The sequence below is a fragment of the Oncorhynchus keta genome, chromosome 7 (genome assembly GCF_023373465.1).
Source record: "Oncorhynchus keta strain PuntledgeMale-10-30-2019 chromosome 7, Oket_V2, whole genome shotgun sequence".
Taxonomy (NCBI): domain Eukaryota; kingdom Metazoa; phylum Chordata; class Actinopteri; order Salmoniformes; family Salmonidae; genus Oncorhynchus; species Oncorhynchus keta.
Window position 1 is genome coordinate 12,231,169 of NC_068427.1, and position 22,144 is coordinate 12,253,312.

Sequence of the window (22,144 nt, forward strand, 5' to 3'; positions counted from 1 at the left end):
AAATCATGGGCATTATATGGAGTTGGTCTGCCCTTTGCTGTTATAACAGCCTCCACTCATCTGGGAAGGCTTTCCACTAGATATTGGAACATTGCTCCGGGGACTTGCTTCCATTCAGCCACAAGAGCATTAGTGAGGTCGGGCACTGATGTTGGGCGATTAGCCCTGGTTCGAAGTCGGCGTTCTAATTCATCCCAAAGGTGTTCAATGGGGTTGAGGCCAGGGCTTTGTGCAGGCCACCACTCCAGCCGACACTTGGCATTGAGCATGGTGATCTTAGGCTTGTGTGTGGCTGCTCGTCCATAGAAAACCATTTCACGGTGTTCCCGCTCTGTGAGGTTGTGTGGCCTACCACTTCACGGCTGAGCCGTTGCTTCTAGACATTTCCACTTCACAATAACAGCACTTACAGTTTACCGGGGCAGCACTAGTAGGGCAGAAGTTTGATGAAACTGACTTACTGGAAACATCCTATGGCGGTGCCACGTTGAAAGTAACGGAGCACTGAGATTGTATGTGTGTTTGCTCGATTTTATACACCTGTCAGCAACGGGAAATAGCCAAATCCACTAAATTTGAAGGGGCGTCCACATACTTTTGAGTGTATCTTTGGATATTTGAATACATTTTGTATGGCAAGAATAATGGTTTATTAACATTTTTCTCCAACAAAATTAGCAAGGTACAGACTACAGATTTTGGGCCAGTTTCACCAACATTTTTAACCTGTTTAACCTTGTTCCCCTCCTAACACTGAAAATCTTGCCCTTGAAGTACAAAGTGAAGCATTTAGTTAATACAGTATGTCACCATTTTATGTTAACAAACCAAAAGCAATTGACAGGCAACACAATTTCTTGTCGGGGGATTTATTAGCATGACCAGAGGAAGGAGGATACAGGTTATGAAACAGGAAATTGAACAGGGGGGAGTCATTCTGGATGAGTTGCATTCTCTCTTGACTGGGGGCTCATAAGACATAAGACACTGGGACTCTGTGACTGAGTAGAGGAGCCCTATTCTCGTCTGCCTCGGCCATTCTTCAGCCAGGACACAAACTCCTTGGCTGCCTGGTCCTGCAGGTAGGAGCTCACGTCGCTGGTGTAGGTACCCTCTGCATGTCGTTTGATGGGACCCCTGAAAAAAATATGGAGAGATTTTATAGTGTTGATAGTAACTATATAAAAATAATAATATATGAGAAATAAGCAGTTGTTAAACACATTGATTCACTGTGCATTATTAAGCTGCTATAGTAAGATGTCTCTGAGCTGTAACTGAAAACCATGTAAAACCATGAAAATCACCAACATGTAGTAAATATCTACAGTATGTCATAAAAATTTAGGGCATTTTTGTCTTTGTTTATAGCTCATTATAGCTCATTCATCCTATCGCTTATGTACTGTATTCTTACAGTTTCAGGTTAAGCTGGAACAAATTGGAAGATGATCTACTGCTTTTTGAAATGGAATGAGGAAAACAGACACACACAGTAGGAGAAAAAGAAAGACACACTCACCCACTTCTCTTCGAGTTCATTAGCCACTGGACAAAGTCTTGCACTCGTCTCGACTCGAGATATTTACTGTAGTCGTTAGAGAATGTTCCCTCTGAATGTCTCTTCGTGTTCGAAAGCTCCCTTGGCTCACTGAACATAGAGTCCTCTGTCAATAGGCTGCAGAAACAGACAAGTCAGTAGTTACAGGATGCTGAGGGAGAGAGAGAGAGACTAAGCCTGATTGGTGCAGAGTTCAAAAGTTTCTCAGAGTTTGAGGCTCCTACCTGGAGTTGTCCTCTGTGTCCTCCTGCGGGATTTGCAAGCTGCTCTGAGCAATGATCAAGAGCAGAAGTCCAGCGAAAGAGTGGGTGCCTTTCATCTTTTGACCTCCTAGATATCAGCAGTGGAAATAGGAGATTGTTAAAAACAAATTCAGAGAAACTTCCTGATGTGAAGTATCAGCGGTTGAAAATGAGTTTTAGGGGTTTGGTGCTGCTCACCTGTGTTCCCTCTGTTGAGTGTCGGTGAGAAAGGGGGAGTCTGTGCCTGGCTGCCTGCTGTGCGTAGGTAGATCTCTGCTGTTTTTCTCTCTCTTTGGCTCCCTGGAGCTGCTTCTTGGCCCCTTCTTGGTCTGGCCAGCCTTTATATAGTTGAGCTGGGTGACTGTCTGCTCAGGTGGCACCCTCCTCACAGACGTACAAGCACATTCGTTACTCTCAATCCATTAGTCAGAACTCGACTCAACGCACTAGATACATTTGCAGTCCATCGTTGTTTAAATGTGGAACTGTCCAGAGGTAAAAGCTGTCACTTAGGTGTCGAAATCAAACATGATTTCATCCTGTCCAACAAATCCAAATACTTATATAACAGTCTACCATCTGTTTTCAGATAGCCTGGTTTGCACTGCAGGTTCAGTGTTTGTGGAACGTAAGAACATGGAGTTAAGCAAACATTGAAACACCTCCTTTCAGCATTTTATCCCTGAGTGGAATTTAGAGACTGATCAGATATTTAGGTGATCAAGGAACGAACACAATGTAATTCAGTATTATATTAATTTGTTTATTTGTTCAATACTAATGTTATCATATGCAAATCACACAGTCTGTATCAATAATGTGTCCAGACTGAAGAATCATATACCATGTGAACTACACTACATGGCCAAAAGTATGTGGACACCCATTAAAATCAGTGGATCAGCTATTTCAGCTCCACCCGTTGCTGACAGGTTTATAAACTCGAGCACAGAGCCATGACATTTCCATAGACAAATGTTGGCAGTAGAATGGCCCGTACTGAAGAGCTCAGTGACTTTAACGTGTTACCATCATAGGATGATACCTTTCCAATAAGTCAGTTCGTCAAATTTCAGCACTGCTAGAGCTGCCCCGGCCAACTGTAATGTTGTTATTGTAAAGTGCAGAGCAACAACAGCTCAGCCGCAAAGTGGCCAAGCAAGCTCACAGAACGGGAAGCAACGTCAGCACATGAACTCGTCGTCGGGAGCTTCATGAAATGGGTTTCCATGGCCGAGCTGCAACACACAGCCAAAAATCACTATGCGCAATGGAAAATGCATTCTCTGGAGTGATGATTCACACTTCACCATCTGGCGAATCTGGGTTTGGCAGATGCCAGGAGACCACTACCTGCCCCAATACATAGTGCCAACTGTAAAGTTTGGTGGTGGAGGAATAATTGTCTGTTTTTCATGGTTTGGGTTAGGCCCCTTAGTTTCAGTGAAGGAAAATCTTAACGCTACAGCATACAATGAGATTCTAGACGATTCTGTGCTTCCAATTTTTGACAACAGTTTGGGGGAAGACCCTTTCCTGTTTCAGCAGGACAATAACCCTGTGCACTAAGCGAGGCCCATATAGAAATGGTTTGTTGAGATCGGTGTGGAAGAACGTGTCTGACCTGCAAAGATCCCTGACCTCAACCCCATTGAACACCTTTGCGATGAATTGGAACGCCGACTACGAGCCAGGCCTAATCACCCAACATCAGTGCCCGACCTCACTAATGCTCTTGTGGCTGAATGGAAGCAAGTCCCTGCAGCAATGTTCTAACATCTAGTGGAAAGCCTTCCCATATTAATGCCCATGATTTTGGAATGAGATGTTTGACGAGCAGGCGTCCACATACTTTTGGCAATGTAGCGTACCATGTGAACAATCATATACCATGTAAGCAATCATATAAAGTGTCTTCAGAAAGTGTTCACACCCCTTGAACTTTTCCACAAAATTAGGAATTAAAATTGATTTAATTGTCATTTGAATTAATCTCCCAGTGTGGTGGAAAGCAGACTGAACCAGGTTTTCCTCTAGGATTTTGTCTGTGCTTAGCTCCATTCCATTTATTTTTTATCCTGAAAAACTCCTCAGTCCTTAATGATTACAAGCATACCCATAACATGATGCAGCCACCACTATGCTTGAAAATATGGAGAGTGGTACTCAGTAATGTGTTGTTTTGTATTTGCCCCAAATATAATACTTTGTATTCAGGAAAAAAATTATAATTGCTTTGCAAATGGTTTTGGCAGTCTTACTTTAGTGCCTTGTTACAAACACGATGCATGTCTTGGAATATTTTTATTCTGTACAAGCTTCCTTCTTTTCAATTAGGTTAGTATTGAGTAACTACAATGTTGTTGTTCCATCCTCAGTTTTCTCCTATCACAGCCATTAAACCGTGTAACTGTTTTAAAGTCACTATTGGCCTCATTATGAAATCCCTGAGTGGTTTCCTTACTCTCCGCCAACTGTGTTAGGAAGGACTTCTGTATCTTTGTAGGGACTGGGTGCAATGATACACCACCCAAAGTGTAATTAATAACTTCACCATGCTCAAAGGGGTATCCAATGTCTGCTTTCATTTTATCAACCATCTACCAATACGTGCCCTTTTTTTTGCGAGGCATTGGAAAACCTCCCTGGTCTTTGTGATTGAATCTGTGTTTAAGATTCACTGCTTGACTGAGGGACCTTGCAGATAATTGTATGTGTGGGGTACAGAAATGAGGAAGACATTCAAAAATAAGGTTAAACACTATTTTTGCACATAGAGTGAGTCCACGCAACTTATTATGTGACTTGTTAGGCAAATTCTTACTCCTGAACTTATTTGAGTTTGAATAATTATTGAATCAAAAAATTTCAAGCTTTTCATTTGTAATTAATTTTTAAAAATGTATGCCTTTCTAAAGGCACTTGGTACATTATACTCATACCAATGTTTAAATTACAATACAGTTTAATTACATTTCTCATACAATTTAAAATAAAAACAAGATTAACATTACACAACTAATTCAGTGCAATAATAGTTTAACCAATACCACTGAAATCATTTATATGAAAATACTATACAATACAAACATGCATTGGCTTTCAGTACATACTGGTGAATTCAATGGTCACATTTTTCTTGTGATCAACAAAATAATTTAATATCAAATACAAATAGTCAATACAAGCAACACAATGTTAGTTACAGCATATAACTTGTAAAACAAAATGATAGCCTTAAATCACATTGAATCCTCACTTGAGAATATCAATAAGAACATAATTAAAGAAAAGCGGTCAAACTTTTTATTGTAGCAATTATACTATTTACAGTGCATTTGGAAAGTATTCAGACCCCTTGTCTTGTACCACATTTTGTTATGCTACAGCCTTATTCTAAAATGTATTGGCCAATCTTCCATAAAGGCCTGACTCTAGAGTTCTGTCAGAGTGACCATTGGGTTCTTGGTAACCTCCCTGACCAACGCCCTTCTCCCCCAATTGCTCAATTTGGCTGGGCATCCAGCTCTAGGAAGAGTCTTGGTTGCTCCAAACGTATTCAATTTAAGAATGATGGAAGCCACTGTGTTCTTGGGGACCTTCAGTGCTGCAGAAATGTTTTGGTACTGTGCCTCGACACAATCTTGTCTCTGAGCTCTACGTAAAATGTATTCAAAAAACTCATGGCTTGGTTTTTGCTCTGACATGCACTGTCACCTTATATAGACAGGTGTGTGCCTTTCCAAATCATGTCCAGTCAATTGAATTTACCACAGGTGGACTCCAATCAAGCCCGTTACAAACATCTCAAGGATGATCAATGGAAACAGGATGCACCTGACCTCAATTTCGAGTCTCATAGCAAAGGGTCTGAATACATATGTCAATAAGATATTTCTGTTTTATGTTTTTTATAAGTTTGCAAACATTTTTTTTTTAACTGTTTTTGCTTTGTCATTATGGTCATTGTGTGTAGATCGATGTGGAAAAAGTCAAGGGGTCTGAATACTTTCCGAAGGAACTATGTTGTTTTTTTGCTGAACAGGTGGGGCTCAAAACAGGTGGAGTTCTGCCCCACCTAACCTGAATGACGGGTCGCCACTACTGGTGAACCATTCTTGATACAGGGGAAACTGTTGAGTGTGAAAAACCCAGCAGCGTTGCAGTTCTAACGGTGCGCCTAGCATCTACTATCATAAACCACTCAAAGGCACTTCCATTTTTTGTCTTGTCCATTCACCCTCTGAATGGCACACATACGCAATCCATGCCTCAATTGTCTCAAGGCTTAAAAATCCTTCTTTAACCTGTCTCCTCCCCTTCATCTACACTGACTGAAGTGAATGTAACACGTGACATCAATAAGGGATCATAGCGTTCACCTGGATTCACTTTCTCCTGGATTCACCTGGTCAGTCTATGTCAATGAAAGAGCAGGTGTTCTTAATCTTTTGTACACTCAGTGTAGTTCATATCATAGATACAGTTAGGTCATATTCAAAACCACTCAGTGAAGGGTATGCAAAATGTCTTGTAAACTGTCAAATGTGTGTAATGAAAGTTGTAACATATAGTTTGCATGTAACATACAGTAGTAACTCCCCCAAATATTATTACACGTACTATAGTTAGCCCTATGACTATCAAACATAGGCATACTGTAGATCAGAACCAATGTAGAATATTTGACACTCCTCACGCGGACTCCAAGTGCAACTCATCCTCCCCACCACCTTCCTCAGGTTGTCCTCCCCAAACCAATATTTACCATTGCCTCAAAGTCAACGTGCTGGTCAACCAGGGCTTTGGATATCTGTTCAGATTGCTGGAAGTGAACGTTGTCTACAAGAAAAACAAACTGTTTGTAATACCTTCTTGAACAAGGAAATATATGCATTGGTCAAATACCATTAAAACCAATTTTGAATAAGATCAGGAGCATTCACCTGTTAATGGCTATACCGAGTACTATACATCAAAAATTAAGAATACAGCATTGTGTGTGAGTGCGTGACTGAGTAGCATGTAAAATATATAACTGAAACAAAGACACATACCACCAGCAGCATGACCCAGGAGATCGTCCACTGATTTGAAATTCTGTGCTCTAGTTGTTACTGTAGAATTCTATAGAATATAATATATTTTTTAATGTAGACGCAGTTACAGTTGACATACAATAGATTATTTGATGACTAAGAGGGACATTGTGATGTTTCTGATGTCTTTACCTTCAGCATTCTTCTCCGGTTTACTAATATAGCATTCAGTATACACAAGTCTGGGAAAGGAATACCCAGCTAGTGACTGTACTCATATAAACATGAAACAAACATTGCCTTTTGAACTTTTTGCATGACTAAATGCATGTTTTTATAGTGTTAGACCGGTTGTATGATTATACGCCCTGATACATACCATAATATACCCACTTAGCTACTGGGGCAACTGCTATTCGACACTTAAAAACTCCACTTCCAGCACCCTGTAACGTAGACGCTGGGAGTCGGAAAGCAAGTGCAGGTGGTGAGTTTAATAATAAACGGAACATTGAACAATGTAACAAACACAAGCAGGTGTAGACATGACACACATAAACAATACTGACTGGGGAAACAACCTAAGGGAGTGTCAGATATAGGAGTGGTAATAAGTGAGATAATGGAGTCCAGGTGTGCCTGATGACGTGCAGGTGCATGTAAAGCCAACAGTTTCTAATGATGGATCCCATGACCGGTGGTTAGTATAGCGGCAACATCGAACGCCGCGGCTCCAGACGCAGGACGACGCCGACCAGAGGAACGGCCCCGAGAACAAGGAGAGGGTTGGTCCGGGTGGTGAAGGTGGACATCACGGATGATGTTGATATCCAGAATGTCTTTCACCGGAACCCAACACCGCTCCTCCGGGCCATACACCTCCCAGTCCACCAGATAGTGGAGCCTACCCCCACGACGTCGGGAGTTTAGTAGAGATCTGACGGCTTAGGCCGGACCCCCCTCGATGTCCAGGATGGGTGGAGAAGTGTCGTGGGGGACAGCATCAGCTAGCAAACCAAGAAGGTGAGATACAAAAGTCAATGGGAAGCTGAAACCGAAATGTCACCTCGTTGATCCTCCGGTCAGCTTTTTGCAGAGCAGGCGGAGTGGGAGGTTCCTGGTAGGAAGCCAGACACGGTCCCTAGGGTGGTACACTGGCTTCCAGTTGAAGCTCGCATCCGCTACAAGACCATGGTGCTTGCCTACGGAGCTGTGAGGGGAACGGCACCTCAGTACCTCCAGGCTCTGATCAGGCCCTACACCCAAACAAGGGCACTGCGTTCATCCACCTCTGGCCTGCTCGCCTCCCTACCACTGAGGAAGTACAGTTCCCGCTCAGCCCAGTCAAAACTGTTCGCTGCTCTGGCTCCCCAATGGTGGAACACACTCCCTCACGACGCCAGGACAGCGGAGTCAATCACCACCTTCCGGAGACACCTGAAACCCCACCTCTTTAAGGAATACCTAGGATAGGATAAAGTAATCCTTCTCACCCCCCTTAAAAGATTTAGATGCACTATTGTAAAGTGGCTGTTCCACTGGATGTCATAAGATGAATGCACCAATTTGTAAGTCGCTCTGGATAAGAGCGTCTGCTAAATGACTTAAATGTAAATGTAAATGTGTACACAGGGGTCTAACTGTGGTGGAAGTTTGCCTGCTCCTTTTGATGGTGAATGACATGCTGGAGTCTCATGTGAGAGACGCTCCAAAACCCAGAACACACTGGAAGGGGGTCAACCCAGTGGAGGAGTGATGTAGCAAGTTCTGGGCATACTCCGCCCATGGAAGGACTCGAGCCCACTCTCCCTGCCGGTCCTGACAGTGACTCCTCACGAACCTCCCCAGCTCCTAGTTCATCCTCTCCACCTGCCCGTTGGACTGAGGCCTATACCTGGAAGTGAGGCTGACAGTGACCCCAAGATTCTCCATAAAGGCTCTACATACCTGTGATGTGATTGGGGGCCACTGTTTGAGACAATGTCCTCCGGGAAGGCCAATGCCGGAAGACCTGCTGGAATAGTAGTAGGGAAAGCAGAAAGAGGGATTAAACGACAGGGTTTTGAAAATCTATCCACAACCACCAAAATGGTGGTGAAACCGTCAGAGGAGGGGAGATCAGTAACAAAGTCAATGAATAGATGGGACCATGGATGCTGAGTCATGGGAAGGAGAGTCCCTGCTGGAGCGTTCAGGGGGAATTTGGTTTGGGCACATACGGAACAGGAGTTGACGTAACGAGTGACGTCCTGCGCCAAGGTGGGCCACCATGTCACGCCTTGGTCTTAGTATTTTGTGTTTTCTTTATTTATTTGGTCAGGCCAGGGTGTGACATGGGTTTATTTTGTGGTGTGTTTTTGTATTGGGGTTTTAGTAGGTATTGGGATTGTGGTTGAGTAGAGTTGTCTAGGAAAGTCTATGGTTGCCTGAGGCGGTTCTTAATCAGAGGCAGGTGATTATCGTTGTCTCTGATTGGGAACCATATTTAGGCAGCCATATTCTTTGAGTGTTTCGTGGGTGATTGTTCCTGTCTCTGTGTTAGTTGTCACCAGATAGGCTGTATAGGTTTTCACGTTCCGTTTGTTGTTTTTGTATTGTTTGTGTTTTTTTCGTCTATTTAAGATGTATCGAATTAACCACGCTGCATTTTGGTCCGACTCTCTTTCAACGGAAGAAAACAGTAACAGAATCACCCACCACAAGAGGACCAAGTGGCGTGGTGACAGGCAGCGGCAGCAGGAGCTACGAAGTTTGGAGTATACGACTTGGGAGGAAATAGACAGGTGGGCGGTCGACCCAGAGAGAGTGCCAGAGCCCGCCTGGGATTCGCTGGAGCAGTGCGAAGAAGGTTATCGGAGAATGGAGTTGGCGAAGCAAGCACGGCGACTCGGATGGAAGCCCGAGAGTCAGCCCCATAAATGTATTGGGGGGGGGGCTCAGGGAGAGTGTGGCAGAGTCAGGGGTCAGACCTGAGCCAATTCCCCCTGTTTATGGTGAGGAGCCAAGGAGGAGACCAGAACCAGAGCCGGTGTTGGAGGTGAGTGAAGCAGAGACTTTGAAGGAGTTATTGGGGAATGTGGAGGAGAGAGTTATGAGGGAGTTGCTAGTTTGGTGCTTTAAGTACGATATTCGCCCGACGGAGTGTGTCGGGGATTTAATGGCACCTGGGTCAGCGCTCCATACTCGTCCTGAGGTGCGTGTTAGTCGGCTGGTGAAAATTGTGCCAGCCTCACGCACTAGGCCTCCTGTGTACCTACCTAGCCTTGCACGTCCTGTGCCAGTCCTGCTCTCAGGCTCTCCAGTACGCCTTCACGGTCCGGTCCATCCTGTGCCACCTTCACACGCCAGTCCTCTGGTGGCAGCTCCCCGCACCAGGCTTCCTGTGCGCGTCCTCGGCCCAGTACCACCAGTGCCAGCACCACGCACCAGGCCTTCAGTGCGCCTCGCCTGTTCAGCGCTGCCAGAGCCTTTCTCCTCTCCAGTGCTGTCGGAGTCTCCCGCCTGTTTAGCGCTGTCGGAGTCTCCCGCCTGTTTAGCGCTGCCAGAGCCTTTCTCCTCTCCTGTGCTGCCGGAGCCTCCCGCCTGTCTAGCGCTATCAGAGCCTTTCTCCTCTCCAGAGCTGCCAGAGTCTCCCGCCTGTTTAGCGCTGCCAGAGCCTTCCTTCTCTCCAGCGCTGCCGGAGTCTCCTGCTTGTTCAGCGCAGCCAGAGCTGCTAATCTGCATGGAGAAGCCAGAGCTGCCAGTCTGCATGGAGCAGCCAGAGCTGCCAGTCTGCATGGAGCAGCCAGAGCTGCCAGTCTGCATGGAGCAGCCAGAGCTGCCAGTCTGCATGGAGCAGCCAGAGCTGCCAGTCTGCATGGAGCTGCCAGAGCTGCCAGTCTGCATGGATCAGCCAGGGCTGTCAGTCTGCATGGAGCAGCCAGAGCAGCTAGAGCCGCTCAATCCCGAGCTTCCCCTCAGTCCCGAGCTTCCCCTCAGTCCCGAGCTTCTACCTCAGTCCCGAGCTGCCCCTCAGTCCAGTGGGGTCCTTGGTGAGGGTTATTAGGCCAAGGTCGGCGGCGAGGGTCGCCAATCATAGGACGCGTTACAGGGGGACTAAGACTTGGTTGGAGTGGGGTCCACGTCCCGAGCCGGAGCCGGAGCCGGAGCCGCCACCCGTGGACAGACGCCCACCAGGACCCTCCCCTATGGGTTTAGGTGTGCGGCCGGGAGTCCACACCTTGGGGGGGGGGGAGGGGGGGTGGCGGTCTGTCACGCCTTGATCTTAGTATTTTGTGTTTTCTTTCTTTATTTGGTCAGGCCAGGGTGTGACATGGGTTTATTTCGTGGTGTGTTTTTGTATTGGGGTTTTAGTAGGTATTGGGATTGTGGTTGAGTAGGGTTCTCTTGGAAAGTCTATGGTTGCCTGAGGCGGTTCTTAATCAGAGGCAGGTGATTATCGTTGTCTCTGATTGGGAACCATATTTAGGCAGCCATATTCTTTGAGTGTTTCGTGGGTGATTGTTCCTGTCTCTGTGTTAGTTGTCACCAGATAGGCTGTATAGGTTTTCACGTTCCGTTTGTTGTTCGTGTTTTTTTCGTCTATTTAAGATGTATCGAATTAACCACGCTGCATTTTGGTCCGACTCTCTTTCAACGGAAGAAAACCGTAACACACCAGTACTTCTCAGAGATGGATTAGGAAGTGCGAGAAATGCCTGGATGTCAAGTGACAACAGCTGTGTGTGCCCAGGTCAGCAGCCGATCCCTTATCCCTTTGGGAACGTAGATGCGCTCAGGAGGACAGTTAGTGGGTGTGGGCTCCCTCTCCAGAGTTTGGCGAATGTCCACATCTACGTCCAAGACCACAGGAGCTACGACTCGGGAGGATGGGATTATTGGTGCATTCTGGACAGGATCCTCTCCCGAATCGTAGAGACAGAACAGGGAATCGGCCTTGGTGGTTTTTTTAAACATGGGCGACAGGTCAGCTTGAAGTCAAACCTTGTCAAGAAAAGGGCCCACCTTGCTTGGCGCGGATTCAGCCTCCTCGCTGTTCGTATGTACTCCAGGTTCCGATGGTCGGTAAGGATGCCGAATGGTTCCTTGGCGCCATCCAGCCAGTGTCTCCACTCCTCTAATGCCAACTTCACCGCCAGGAGCTCTCGATCAATGACGTCGTAATTCCTCTCTACGGGGGACAGTTTCTTAAGAGTTATATTCATACGGATACAATATCTGTGGATGACCCTGTCGTTGAGACAGAACTTCCCCCATGCCCACCTCTGAAGCGTCCACCTCCACCGCAAAGGAGATCGTGGGATCTGGGTGTATACGAGTCGGAAAGCAAGTTCAGGTGGTGAGTTTAATAATAATAAACGGAACATCGAACAATATAACAACCACGAGTAGCGTGTAGACATGAAACACATCAGCAATACTGACTGGGGAAACAACCTAAGGGAGTGCCAGATATAGGGGAGGTAATGATTGATGCCAGGTGTGCGTAATGATGGATGCCAGGTGTGCGTAATGATGAATCCCAGGACTGGTGGTTAGTATTCCCGGCGACGGGAATTACAGTATTATGTCATTCAAGTGTTGATCTCATCAGAATCAAAAACCGATGAGAGCAGATTACATTAATGAGACCTTTTTCAAGAGCAACAGATAGCCCACTTTGGGGTATTCCAATTTGCATGAATTATCAGAAATGAATACTTTGCTGAATTTGTAAATGTTTTTTACATACTGTTAAACATATGTTATACTTGACACACTGAAGTCTCTGTAGTTCAATGGCATTTTACCCCACGGCTGTTATTTAATCATCCACCTTCCACGTTCCAAGACGTTGGTAGATGGAGTGCATTATTTTGTCCCCTTGGTAACTGCTTCCCCATCCATCGAAACTGGCCACTATGATCCCCTCTGTACTGGAGAGGTACAAACCCCTAGTTCAGTCTGTAGAGATAATCTGCCATCTGACTACAGGGGCCTCCATATCTGCAAGGGAAATCAGTATATAACTAGTATCAGTATATAAGTATATAACCAATTACAATTATTGTAATATAATGTACTGGATCTGGAGGCAGTAAAGTGAAGTGGAATGGATAATCAACTCTCTGCAAATCTTGTAAGATGCTTAGACCTGTGTACTTACATATCAATTAGAAGAGGGTACTTTTAGTTTTTTGGGGAAATTAGGGCGTAACATCATTTGATACCAAAGATCTGTTGGCAAAAAGATAGTGAAACATGAGGCCAATAGAGATACATTTGATTTAGCGTGGTATGATTTGATCTGCCAGTCTGTAAAACTTCAGTCCCACCAAATTCTGCTACCATCAGGGTCCCACACTGCATGGTCAGCATTTGGAATTATTTTTATCATGTCTTCAAGATCTTTGTTGACGAAGAACCAGGAGCTTTAAAACAAAACTTCTTTATCAATTAAAAGTCATATCAGAAGTTGGCCCGTTTGTGGTGAAGATTCATGAACCTGAGTATTGGTCAGATACAAAGAGTATTTTCATAATAGTGGTACTTTTTTGCATACCTTCACCTGAGCCTCTATCGTCCCCGAGTGTGAACAAAGGTGTTCCGGGTCCTGTTAAGAAACAATCAGCACACACAATACACTAAAACATCACGTAGGCTAATTGTTCACCACATAACCTCAGGTACTAACTGACCTGGAGGTCAGAGGTCAGAACTGAGACTAGGCCCTGGTCAAAAGTAGTGCACTGCATAGGGAATAGGGTGTTATCTGGGACACTTATTGTGTTACTCATTGATATTGACCAGGACAGTTATTTTTGTGCATTGATCACGGATGGGTTAGTGCTCAGGATGTGAATGGGGAATGGGGTAACTGACCATAGCAGTCCATGCGGTAGTAAGAGGCATCGTAGCTGAAGTAGGCTGAGTTGTACTGACACCTGTCCTTATACAGGCCGCAGGTGAAGCACTGGGGAGCAGAGTGGCTCCTTCCGATCATAACCCTCACAAACAAACAAACACAGGTTCATACGAGTTAAATCTCCATCTGAACGATGAACAATTGAACATACTTTCATGGTTTATTTGGTATTCAGGATCATGAATTTAGAGAAACCACTTGAAATGAAATATCCATGGGGGTTATGAGAAACACATTAAAGACAATGTGGTCACAGTGATAGATAAATAGTAGGTTTACTCTATTTTGTTATCTAATTGTAGATGACCTCCCATTTGCCTGAGGTAATGGGTGTTGCCTTTCCCTTTGGAATGATATACACTTTCATACTGTAGGTATTGAATTCTGATATTGCTAACATTTACAGTAGACTGGAATCAATCATTAAAATCTACACATTTGAACAAATACCACACCTGGCAGGTCGCCTTGACGGATTTCTTGTGTCCACCACAAACAGCTTTGCCTTAGTCCGATTTTTTTTCAGAAAATCACATTGTAGGATTTTTAATGAATTTATTTGCAAATTATGGTGGAAAATAAGTTTTTGGTCACCTACAAACAAGCAAGATTTCTGGCTCTCACAGACCTGTGAGAGGCTCCTCTGTCCTCCACTCGTTACCTGTATTAATGGCACCTGTTTGAACTTATTATCAGTATAAAAGACACCTGTCCACAACCTCAAACAGTCACACTCCAAACTCTACTATGGCCAAGACCAAAGAGCTGTCAAAAGACACCAGAAACAAAATTGTAGACCTGCACGAGGCTGGGAAGAGTGAATCTACAATAGGTAAGCAGCTTGGTTTGAAGAAATCAACTGTGGGAGCAATTATTAGGAAATGGAAGACATACAAGACCACTGATAATCTCCCTCGATCTGGGGCTCCACGCAAGATCTCACCCCGTGGGGTCAAAATGATCACAAGAACGGTGAGCATAAATCCCAGAACCACACGGGGGGACCTAGTGAATGACCTGCAGAGAGCTGGTACCAAAGTAACAAAGCCTACCATTAGCAAGGGCATTGAAGATGAAACGTGGCTGGGTCTTTCAGCATGACAATGATCCCAAACACACCGCCCGGGCAACGAAGGAGTGGCTTCGTAAGAAGCATTTCAAGGTCCTGGAGTGGCCTAGCCAGTCTCCAGATCTCAACCCCATAGAAAATATTTGGAAGGAGTTGAAAGTCCGTGTTGCCCAGCAACAGCCCCAAAACATCACTGCTCTAGAGGAGATCTGCATGGAGGAATGGGCCAAAATACCAGCAACAGTGTGTGAAAACCTTGTGAAGACTTACAGAAAACGTTTGACCACTGTCATTGCCAACAAAGGGTATATAACAAAGTATTGAGATAAACTTTTGTTATTGACCAAATACTTATTTTCCACCATAATTTGCAAATAAATAAATTAAAAATCCTACAATGTGATTTGCTGGGGTTTTTTCTCCACATTTTTTTCCCACAAGTGTAACTATGATGAAAATGACCTCTCATCTTTTTAAGTGGGAGAACTTGCACAATTGTTGGTTGACTAAATACTTTTTGCCCCACTGTACTTCAAATACTGTATTTACTCTGTACAATGTACAACACACACATAATGTGTGATCACAGTATACTGTATATTTGACGTACTACCTGCTATCTGTGGTATATATATCATTCTTATGACATTCATACCATGTTTTAAAAGGGCACATATTACAACATCCCACCTTAGGGTATGGGACAACCACCGTTCTGAGGTATTGTCCATATCCATACAAAAATAAGTTGATTGTGTCATTAAAATCAACATAAGACAGACACTTTCCAGTTGGTGACCACCATATTGCCTCAATGGATGAGAAAACCTCCTCTGAAAAAAAGTGGAAGATATCACGTTACTCAAAAGCCTTCTGTGTGATGAAACACACCTTGTCCCTTCCCTCTAAAATGTGTCAATGCTACTCAGTACTCACCCTTATATGCCCAGTCAGGGCCACCGTCTGATGTACTCACCCTTATATGCCCAGTCAGGGCCACCGTCTGATGTACTCACCCTTATATGCCCAGTCAGGGCCACCGTCTGATGTACTCACCCTTATATGCCCAGTCAGGGCCACCGTCTGATGATCTGATGATCTTTTCCATTATGGGTGACTTGCATGGCTTCAGCAGGGGTGTTGGGTTTCAAATAAATGTTGTAATTCCAGATATAAGCCTGACAGAGAGACCGATAGTCAAGTTAATGTCAGCATTCCATTCTCTTTAGTTTACACTAGAGACAGCCTACTGGGACTTCCTCTTCAGTGGTTTCCTACTCCAGATTCTTTTAGTTAGTGCAGCGCTAACCCCACTGTGCTTTTGCATGTTTATCGCTCAGGGCCATTGCCCATACTTGACATGGGAGAGAGAGCACATCTGGTGTTTGGGTGAAAAGTTAAAGATAAGATGTGCCTTTGGCATCAGGCCTTTTGCACAATTTGATATATTGATATATGTTCTAGGGGGGGGGGGAAAGATGGAAACATCAGGGCCTCGTTTCCCTGAGCCTTCGTTAGTAACTTTGCTCTTAAACACCACATCGCAGAGTGATCCAGACCACTCATAGAGCAGCCAAATGACATTGTTAGACGTTTTTCTTCTTCCCTTTTATAACTGCTTTATTCACAGAAGATCTCCGCTAAACATAGAATCAAGATGTTTAGGCTAGGTATCTGTTTGACCGTGACCGCAGAATCAGAATGAAGTTGACTACAGGTACAAAGTTCCCAAAGCTTTTTGCAAATGTTACAAACAACAACAAAACATTTATAGGCTAAGATCTTTTGTGAAAGAGCACAGTTTGAAATATATGGCAAATAGAAATCAAACCGGATGGACATCAGAAATAGATGGGGGAGGTTGAGGGTAGAGGAAGGACAGGAGTAAAAACAAACAGAATATAACTATTGTAAAACAGACTGTGTCCATTAAATGTATATAGTATATATAAGCTGGAAGTAGAGGCCTAAGCGTTGTTGTTCACTATATATATACATTTGCCCAAAAATATATGGGCGATTGGAAATGATGCAGACAATCACATTGATGGATGCTACAATCTATCTGCAACATTAAAGCTGGTCTACCACCTAAAAAAACAAGAATAACTAACATCACACAGAAATTCCCATCAAAATCGGTCTGTTGAAACTAGAGATATGTTGTTGTTGCATGGGCTGCGTCTCAATCCACCACATCCGCTGACATCGCCCTGAGAGGTGGCAGAAATAGAGCAGTGTTTGTCAGATCATGAGATATCCTGAAAATTGGTCTCCTCACAAAAACGTCTGTTGCGTCCGAACGGTTTGGTCTAACAAAACTATTATGACCTCTCTATTGAAAGATGAGACACTCACTAACAGGATGATGTTCTATGTTTGGCTTAAGGTCTCGGTGCCAGTCTATATGGAGATAGTTTAGTGCCATAATTAAGGGGATAAATACATGCAAAAACATTTTAAAATAGTTTCCTGATCTTTCTCATGGCTCTCAGATATACAGTACCAGTCAAAAGTTTGGACACTCCTACTCATTCAAGTTTTTATTTTATTTGTACTATTTTCTACATTGTAGAATAATAGCGAAGACATCAACGAAAGCACACATATGTGATCATGTAGTAACCAAAAAAGTGTTTGACAAATCAAAATATATTTTATATTTGAGATTCTTCAAAGTAGCCACCCCTTGCCTTGATGCCAGCTTTGCACTCTTGGCATTCTCTCAACCAGCTTCATGAGGTAGTCACCTGGAATGCATCTCAATTAACCGGTGTGTCTTGTTAAAAGGTGTGCCTTTCCTTCTTAATGTGTTTGATGCGTTTAACACGTTTGAGCCAATCAGTTGTGTTGCGATGTGACAAGTTAGGAGTTCGCTGCAGCTAGCAACTGGAATGAGCTGCAACACTCAAACTGGACAGTTGTATCTCAATCTCTTCATTCAAAGAATCAATCATGGACACTCTTACTGACAGTTGTGGCTGCTTTTGAGTGATGTATTGTTATCTCTAAACCTTCTTGCCCTTTGTGCTGTTGTCTGTGCCCAATAATGTTTGTACCATGTTTTGTTCTGCTACCATGTTGTGTTGCTACATTGTTGTTGTCATGTTGTGTTGCTACCATGCTGTGTTGTCATGTGTCGCTGCCTTGCTATGTTATTGTCATAGGTCTCTCTTTATGTAGTGTTGTTGTCTCTCTTGTCGGGATGTGTGTCTTGTCCTATACTTATATTTTATTTATGCTTTTAGCCCCCGTCCCCACTGGAGTACATTTGCCTTTTGGTAGGCCGTCATTGTAAATAAGAATTTGTTTTTAACTGACTTGCCTATTTAAATAAATGTTAAATAAAAAATTAAAAAATACATTTGGTAAAAGACCAAGTCCATATTATGCCAAAAACAGCTCAAATATGCAGAGGGAAATAACAGTCATGAAGGTCAGTCAATACGAAACATTTCAAGAACTTTTCAGGTTTCTTCAAGTGCCGCAAAAATCATCAAGTTGCTATGACGAAACTGTCTCTCCGCACACTCTCTGGATGTCAAATAATTAACATAACGCAGAAAAATCAAAACTTAAGCACCGATATATATATAAATATATACACATGTTACTCCTTCCAATTAAAGTTGCACTTGGCTTCCCTTATTAAACTCCAGGATGCAACCGTAAGGAAATGCTTGGAAATTGTAACGCATACTAGTCACAGGGATGCCTCCTCGAAGTCAGCAGCCCAAATAACTTTCAGAGGGCGCTGAATTGGCCAAGTTTTAGGAAGTGGCTTTTCCATTCACCACATATCATAAGCAGTTATTATCAGTGAACATGGGCAACCTTTTGGAATTATATAGAATACATTCGCAAGTTGTGGAGTTCTAGGCATTTTGTGAATAAATAAACATGAATTTGTATGTCTGCAAAGTATATACAGTTTATTCCATGCAGGGGTGTGCCAAGTGACAGAGAGGCTTGAAAGCAAACACACAGAGGCAAATTGCCTGCTCAATTTATTGTCTCATACACTTCACACATGGCAGACATTTGTATTATGTAAATATTTTGAAAGCTATGAATTTAGGATTAAACAAAACAACGAAGAAGAAAAAAGTAATCACGTGGACACCCATATTCTTTCCTTTTATTACTCCCTGAACTATCAAGTCACAGTAGCCAGGGCAACACATCACCATACCCCTGGACAGGTCACACCTGTGACATTGGGCAAAGTGATAAGTGAATTTACCGACAATACACACAAAAAAAACCCACCTGTCTAGTGTTAGATCTAAACATAAACGTGTGCTGACCGGTGCGGACCATAGGGTCCGGGAAAACACCAGCGGATCACAAGGGAGAGGAAGTGTGTCGAGAAGTTCAGTTTCATCTTTAGTTTGACCCATTCGTGATGTATGTGGTGTCTGACACAACAACAGCTCGTCTAGGAGTACAGATTAGAAATGTTTTTAAAAGAAAATGTTTGCACACCATATTCAACTAGTAATCGCTCTTCCTGCTGAACCCGTTTTCCCCAATCAGTGATTAAGCATGGAGATATCTAGGGCACATAGTAATGTCAAATTTTCTCCACAATCTTTTTTTCCATCAGAAAAACACATTATTCATTTGATTCGACATTTACTGATAGCCATTGCCAATAAATTGAATAATACAATGATTCATTCATGACAATTAAAAGCAGCAGCTTGTAAGACACCTGAAACCCCCCATATCATACTGCATCAATGACGGCTTTCGCAATGAAAAAGATATGAGCGAAGTCACATTGTAAAAGCACGTGTGCAACTTCAAGTGAAAATGTAAGGCTGATTTATTCAATCCAACTACCACAGATACACGGAGCTGCATGCATTTGTTTTGATTCTTACTTTTCGCAAAACAATCCTTGTCGTTACCATATTATTACATTGATTCTTCATCCTCCGAGCTTTCGGCCACAGATCGAGCGTGTTCAGCATAGTCAAAGGCAGGTAACTGGATACCCACCTCGCTCCACTTGTTGACGTTCTTCCTCTTTTCATCATACGTCACCAGGAAGTTCTTGACGTGAAGACAGGGACACTCGATTCCACGGTAGAGCATCATTGAACCCCACCTCTGCAGGAAGAAATTGACGTGAGCGGACAGTTGGCTTTGTAACATGCACTTACAGTGGATATAGATTGAGATGTTTAAATATCTATTCAGGGATTGACATTAAGGGGTACCCTTTTGCCTTGGGCAAATTAACTAAGCAGTCACGCAGGTTGAGCTTGCTCTGAAAACAACCAAACAGAAAGAATTCTAGCAGCCTAAAACTGATCACTTGGGTTTCTCCCAATGGTTTAAGTGAAAGACAGACACTTTACGGCAGTCGGACAAGTTGAACCTGCACTGAGAATCTTTTACTGATAACAACCAAAATACAATGATTCCAGTACTGATCTTTCTGATTCCTCCCATATGTGTAGGTGTAAGGTAGGCCATATGTGTAGGTGTAAGGTAGGCCATATGTGTAGGTGTAAGGTAGGCCATATGTGTAGGTGTAAGGTAGGCCATATGTGTAGGTGTAAGGTAGGCCATATGTGTAGGTGTAAGGTAGGCCATATGTGTAGGTGTAAGGTAGGCCATATGTGTAGGTGTAAGGTAGGCCATATGTGTAGGTGTAAGGTAGGCCATATGTGTAGGTGTAAGGTAGGCCATATGTGTAGGTGTAAGGTAGGCCATATGTGTAGGTGTAAGGTAGGCCATATGTGTAGGTGTAAGGTAGGCCATATGTGTAGGTGTAAGGTAGGCCATATGTGTAGGTGTAAGGTAGGCCATATGTGGCTCTCCTGCATGTAAAAAAGCAAATGTACATTTTTAGGCAAATCTTCAGACAACCGAAAAAAATTAAAAATACTCCTTACTTGCTAGATTGGCAAGTGCCTTTCAAACTTTAACGTCAATTGTTGTCTATTATAGGTCGACACCATCGTCTTTCTCTCTTTACAGAATTAGAGGACAGGGCGTAGGCCTACCTGTCCACAGTCTTTGCATGCTATGAAACCATTGGTCTCGTAGTCCAGTAGCCTTTTAACAAGTGAGGTGTTTTCTCTTTGAATGAAAAGTTCCCTGCAAAAGAGAGAGAACAGACATGGTTTCAATAATAACTTACATCTGTGGTTGAGGGGCTGTATGCAGACTCAAGGTAAGCATTTTACAATGTGAATATAGGGGTTTGGGGTATATCTTTTAGTTTTCTAATGCTAGAACGTGTGTACTACACATCTTTACCAACAACCGTGTACTGTATAGTAGGCTACAAACTTGCACAGGTTGGGTTACTTTGACAAGAGGGCAGCTGTTTGCAGCAGAACATACTTAAATTGGGGTGTTACGTTGACTCTGTGCATATTTTCAATGATTTCAACATCTTCCCCAGAGCAGACTGGTTTGTTGCAGCTTCTACAACTGAACTTCACTTTGGACGGGCTCTCCTTTTTCATTCCTTTCTGCTTCTTCTTGGTTGTTCGCACTCTCTCCTCCATGATCGCCTGAATCTGGAATTCTTTAATCTGGCAACAAACAATTAAAACGCAATTAGTATATATATATATATATTTTTGACATTACTCAACTAGGTTTAAGAAATCAAAATCTTAAAATATATTTAATTTAATATCAAGCTGGCAGTTAAGAGTTGACTTACCCTCTTTTCATATTCCTCTTGATCTAATTTCTTGACTTTATCGATAGCTTTGCTCATCATCTTCTCACGGTACTCGTTGACACTCTCTCGTTCAGCGACCCCAGAACCCTCCCCTGCCACTAAGGTATAACTACTGTCCTCAGCTCTGCCTCTGCCTCGGGCCTACAAGACACAAACACAGTAAACATGTTCTCATTAAACCATGGCAGTGAGCGCTTGAAGTCAGGCTAACAGCATGATAACGCGGATTGAGTGATACAGTGAGTACATCGTCTGCTAACCAGTGAATACTATTTATTTGGCGCATACCGAAAGAGTTAGCAGACGATACAGAATCTAAGTTCATAGTTCTCAGTTAATAATGACACTGTGGATATTGACATGTTTTTGGCAAAGCCAGTTAACCTTTAAATCACTGACCTGAATCATAGCGATCTCATTGGTCACAAGCTCATATCGTATCACAAAGTTACATGCTGCTATGTCCAGACCCTCTTCAGCCACTGTTGTTGCAATCAGCAAGTTGATCTCCGCACTCTGAAACTTGTTCAAAACATCCCTTTGTTCTGCCTGAGAAACACAAACGTGGGCAAAATATATTATTCAATACAATGTAATTAAGCACAACTTTACACAGAAGA

The 22,144-nt window shown here is 43.4% G+C and overlaps 2 protein-coding genes across 8 annotated transcripts in view; both read right to left on the reverse strand.

Moving 5' to 3' along the window:
• Nucleotides 1-686: 686 nt before the first annotated feature.
• Nucleotides 687-4,616, reverse strand: LOC118386474 (glucagon-1-like). The gene is made up of 4 exons (XM_035774202.2): nt 2,002-4,616; nt 1,786-1,891; nt 1,523-1,678; nt 687-1,137 (listed from the first exon to the last, which is right to left on the reverse strand). The coding sequence occupies exons 2-4, from the start codon at nt 1,878-1,880 to the stop codon at nt 1,017-1,019; spliced, it is 372 nt and encodes a 123-aa protein (XP_035630095.1). The 5' UTR covers nt 1,881-1,891; nt 2,002-4,616; the 3' UTR covers nt 687-1,016.
• Nucleotides 4,617-7,316: 2,700 nt separating this feature from the next.
• Nucleotides 7,317-22,144, reverse strand: part of LOC118386002 (interferon-induced helicase C domain-containing protein 1-like) — a 29,504-nt gene continuing 14,676 nt past the window's right edge. Inside the window, exons 12-19 of one of the 7 annotated variants that reach the window (XR_008139672.1) lie at nt 21,924-22,073; nt 21,504-21,665; nt 21,176-21,369; nt 20,833-20,926; nt 19,820-19,930; nt 12,988-15,993; nt 8,790-8,856; nt 7,317-8,279 (exon numbers count right to left, since the gene is read on the reverse strand). Coding sequence is in view for 4 of the 7 variants with exons in the window: in XM_035773331.2 (XP_035629224.1) it covers nt 15,886-15,993; nt 19,820-19,930; nt 20,833-20,926; nt 21,176-21,369; nt 21,504-21,665; nt 21,924-22,073 (819 nt within the window). In the remaining 3 variants the exon portion in view is untranslated. Of the gene's footprint in view, nt 8,280-8,789; nt 8,857-11,137; nt 15,994-16,932; nt 17,029-18,805; nt 19,931-20,832; nt 20,927-21,175; nt 21,370-21,503; nt 21,666-21,923; nt 22,074-22,144 lie in introns of those variants that run through there. The other 6 variants (XR_008139671.1, XR_004826141.2, XM_035773331.2 and 3 more) reach the window with 6 other exon arrangements.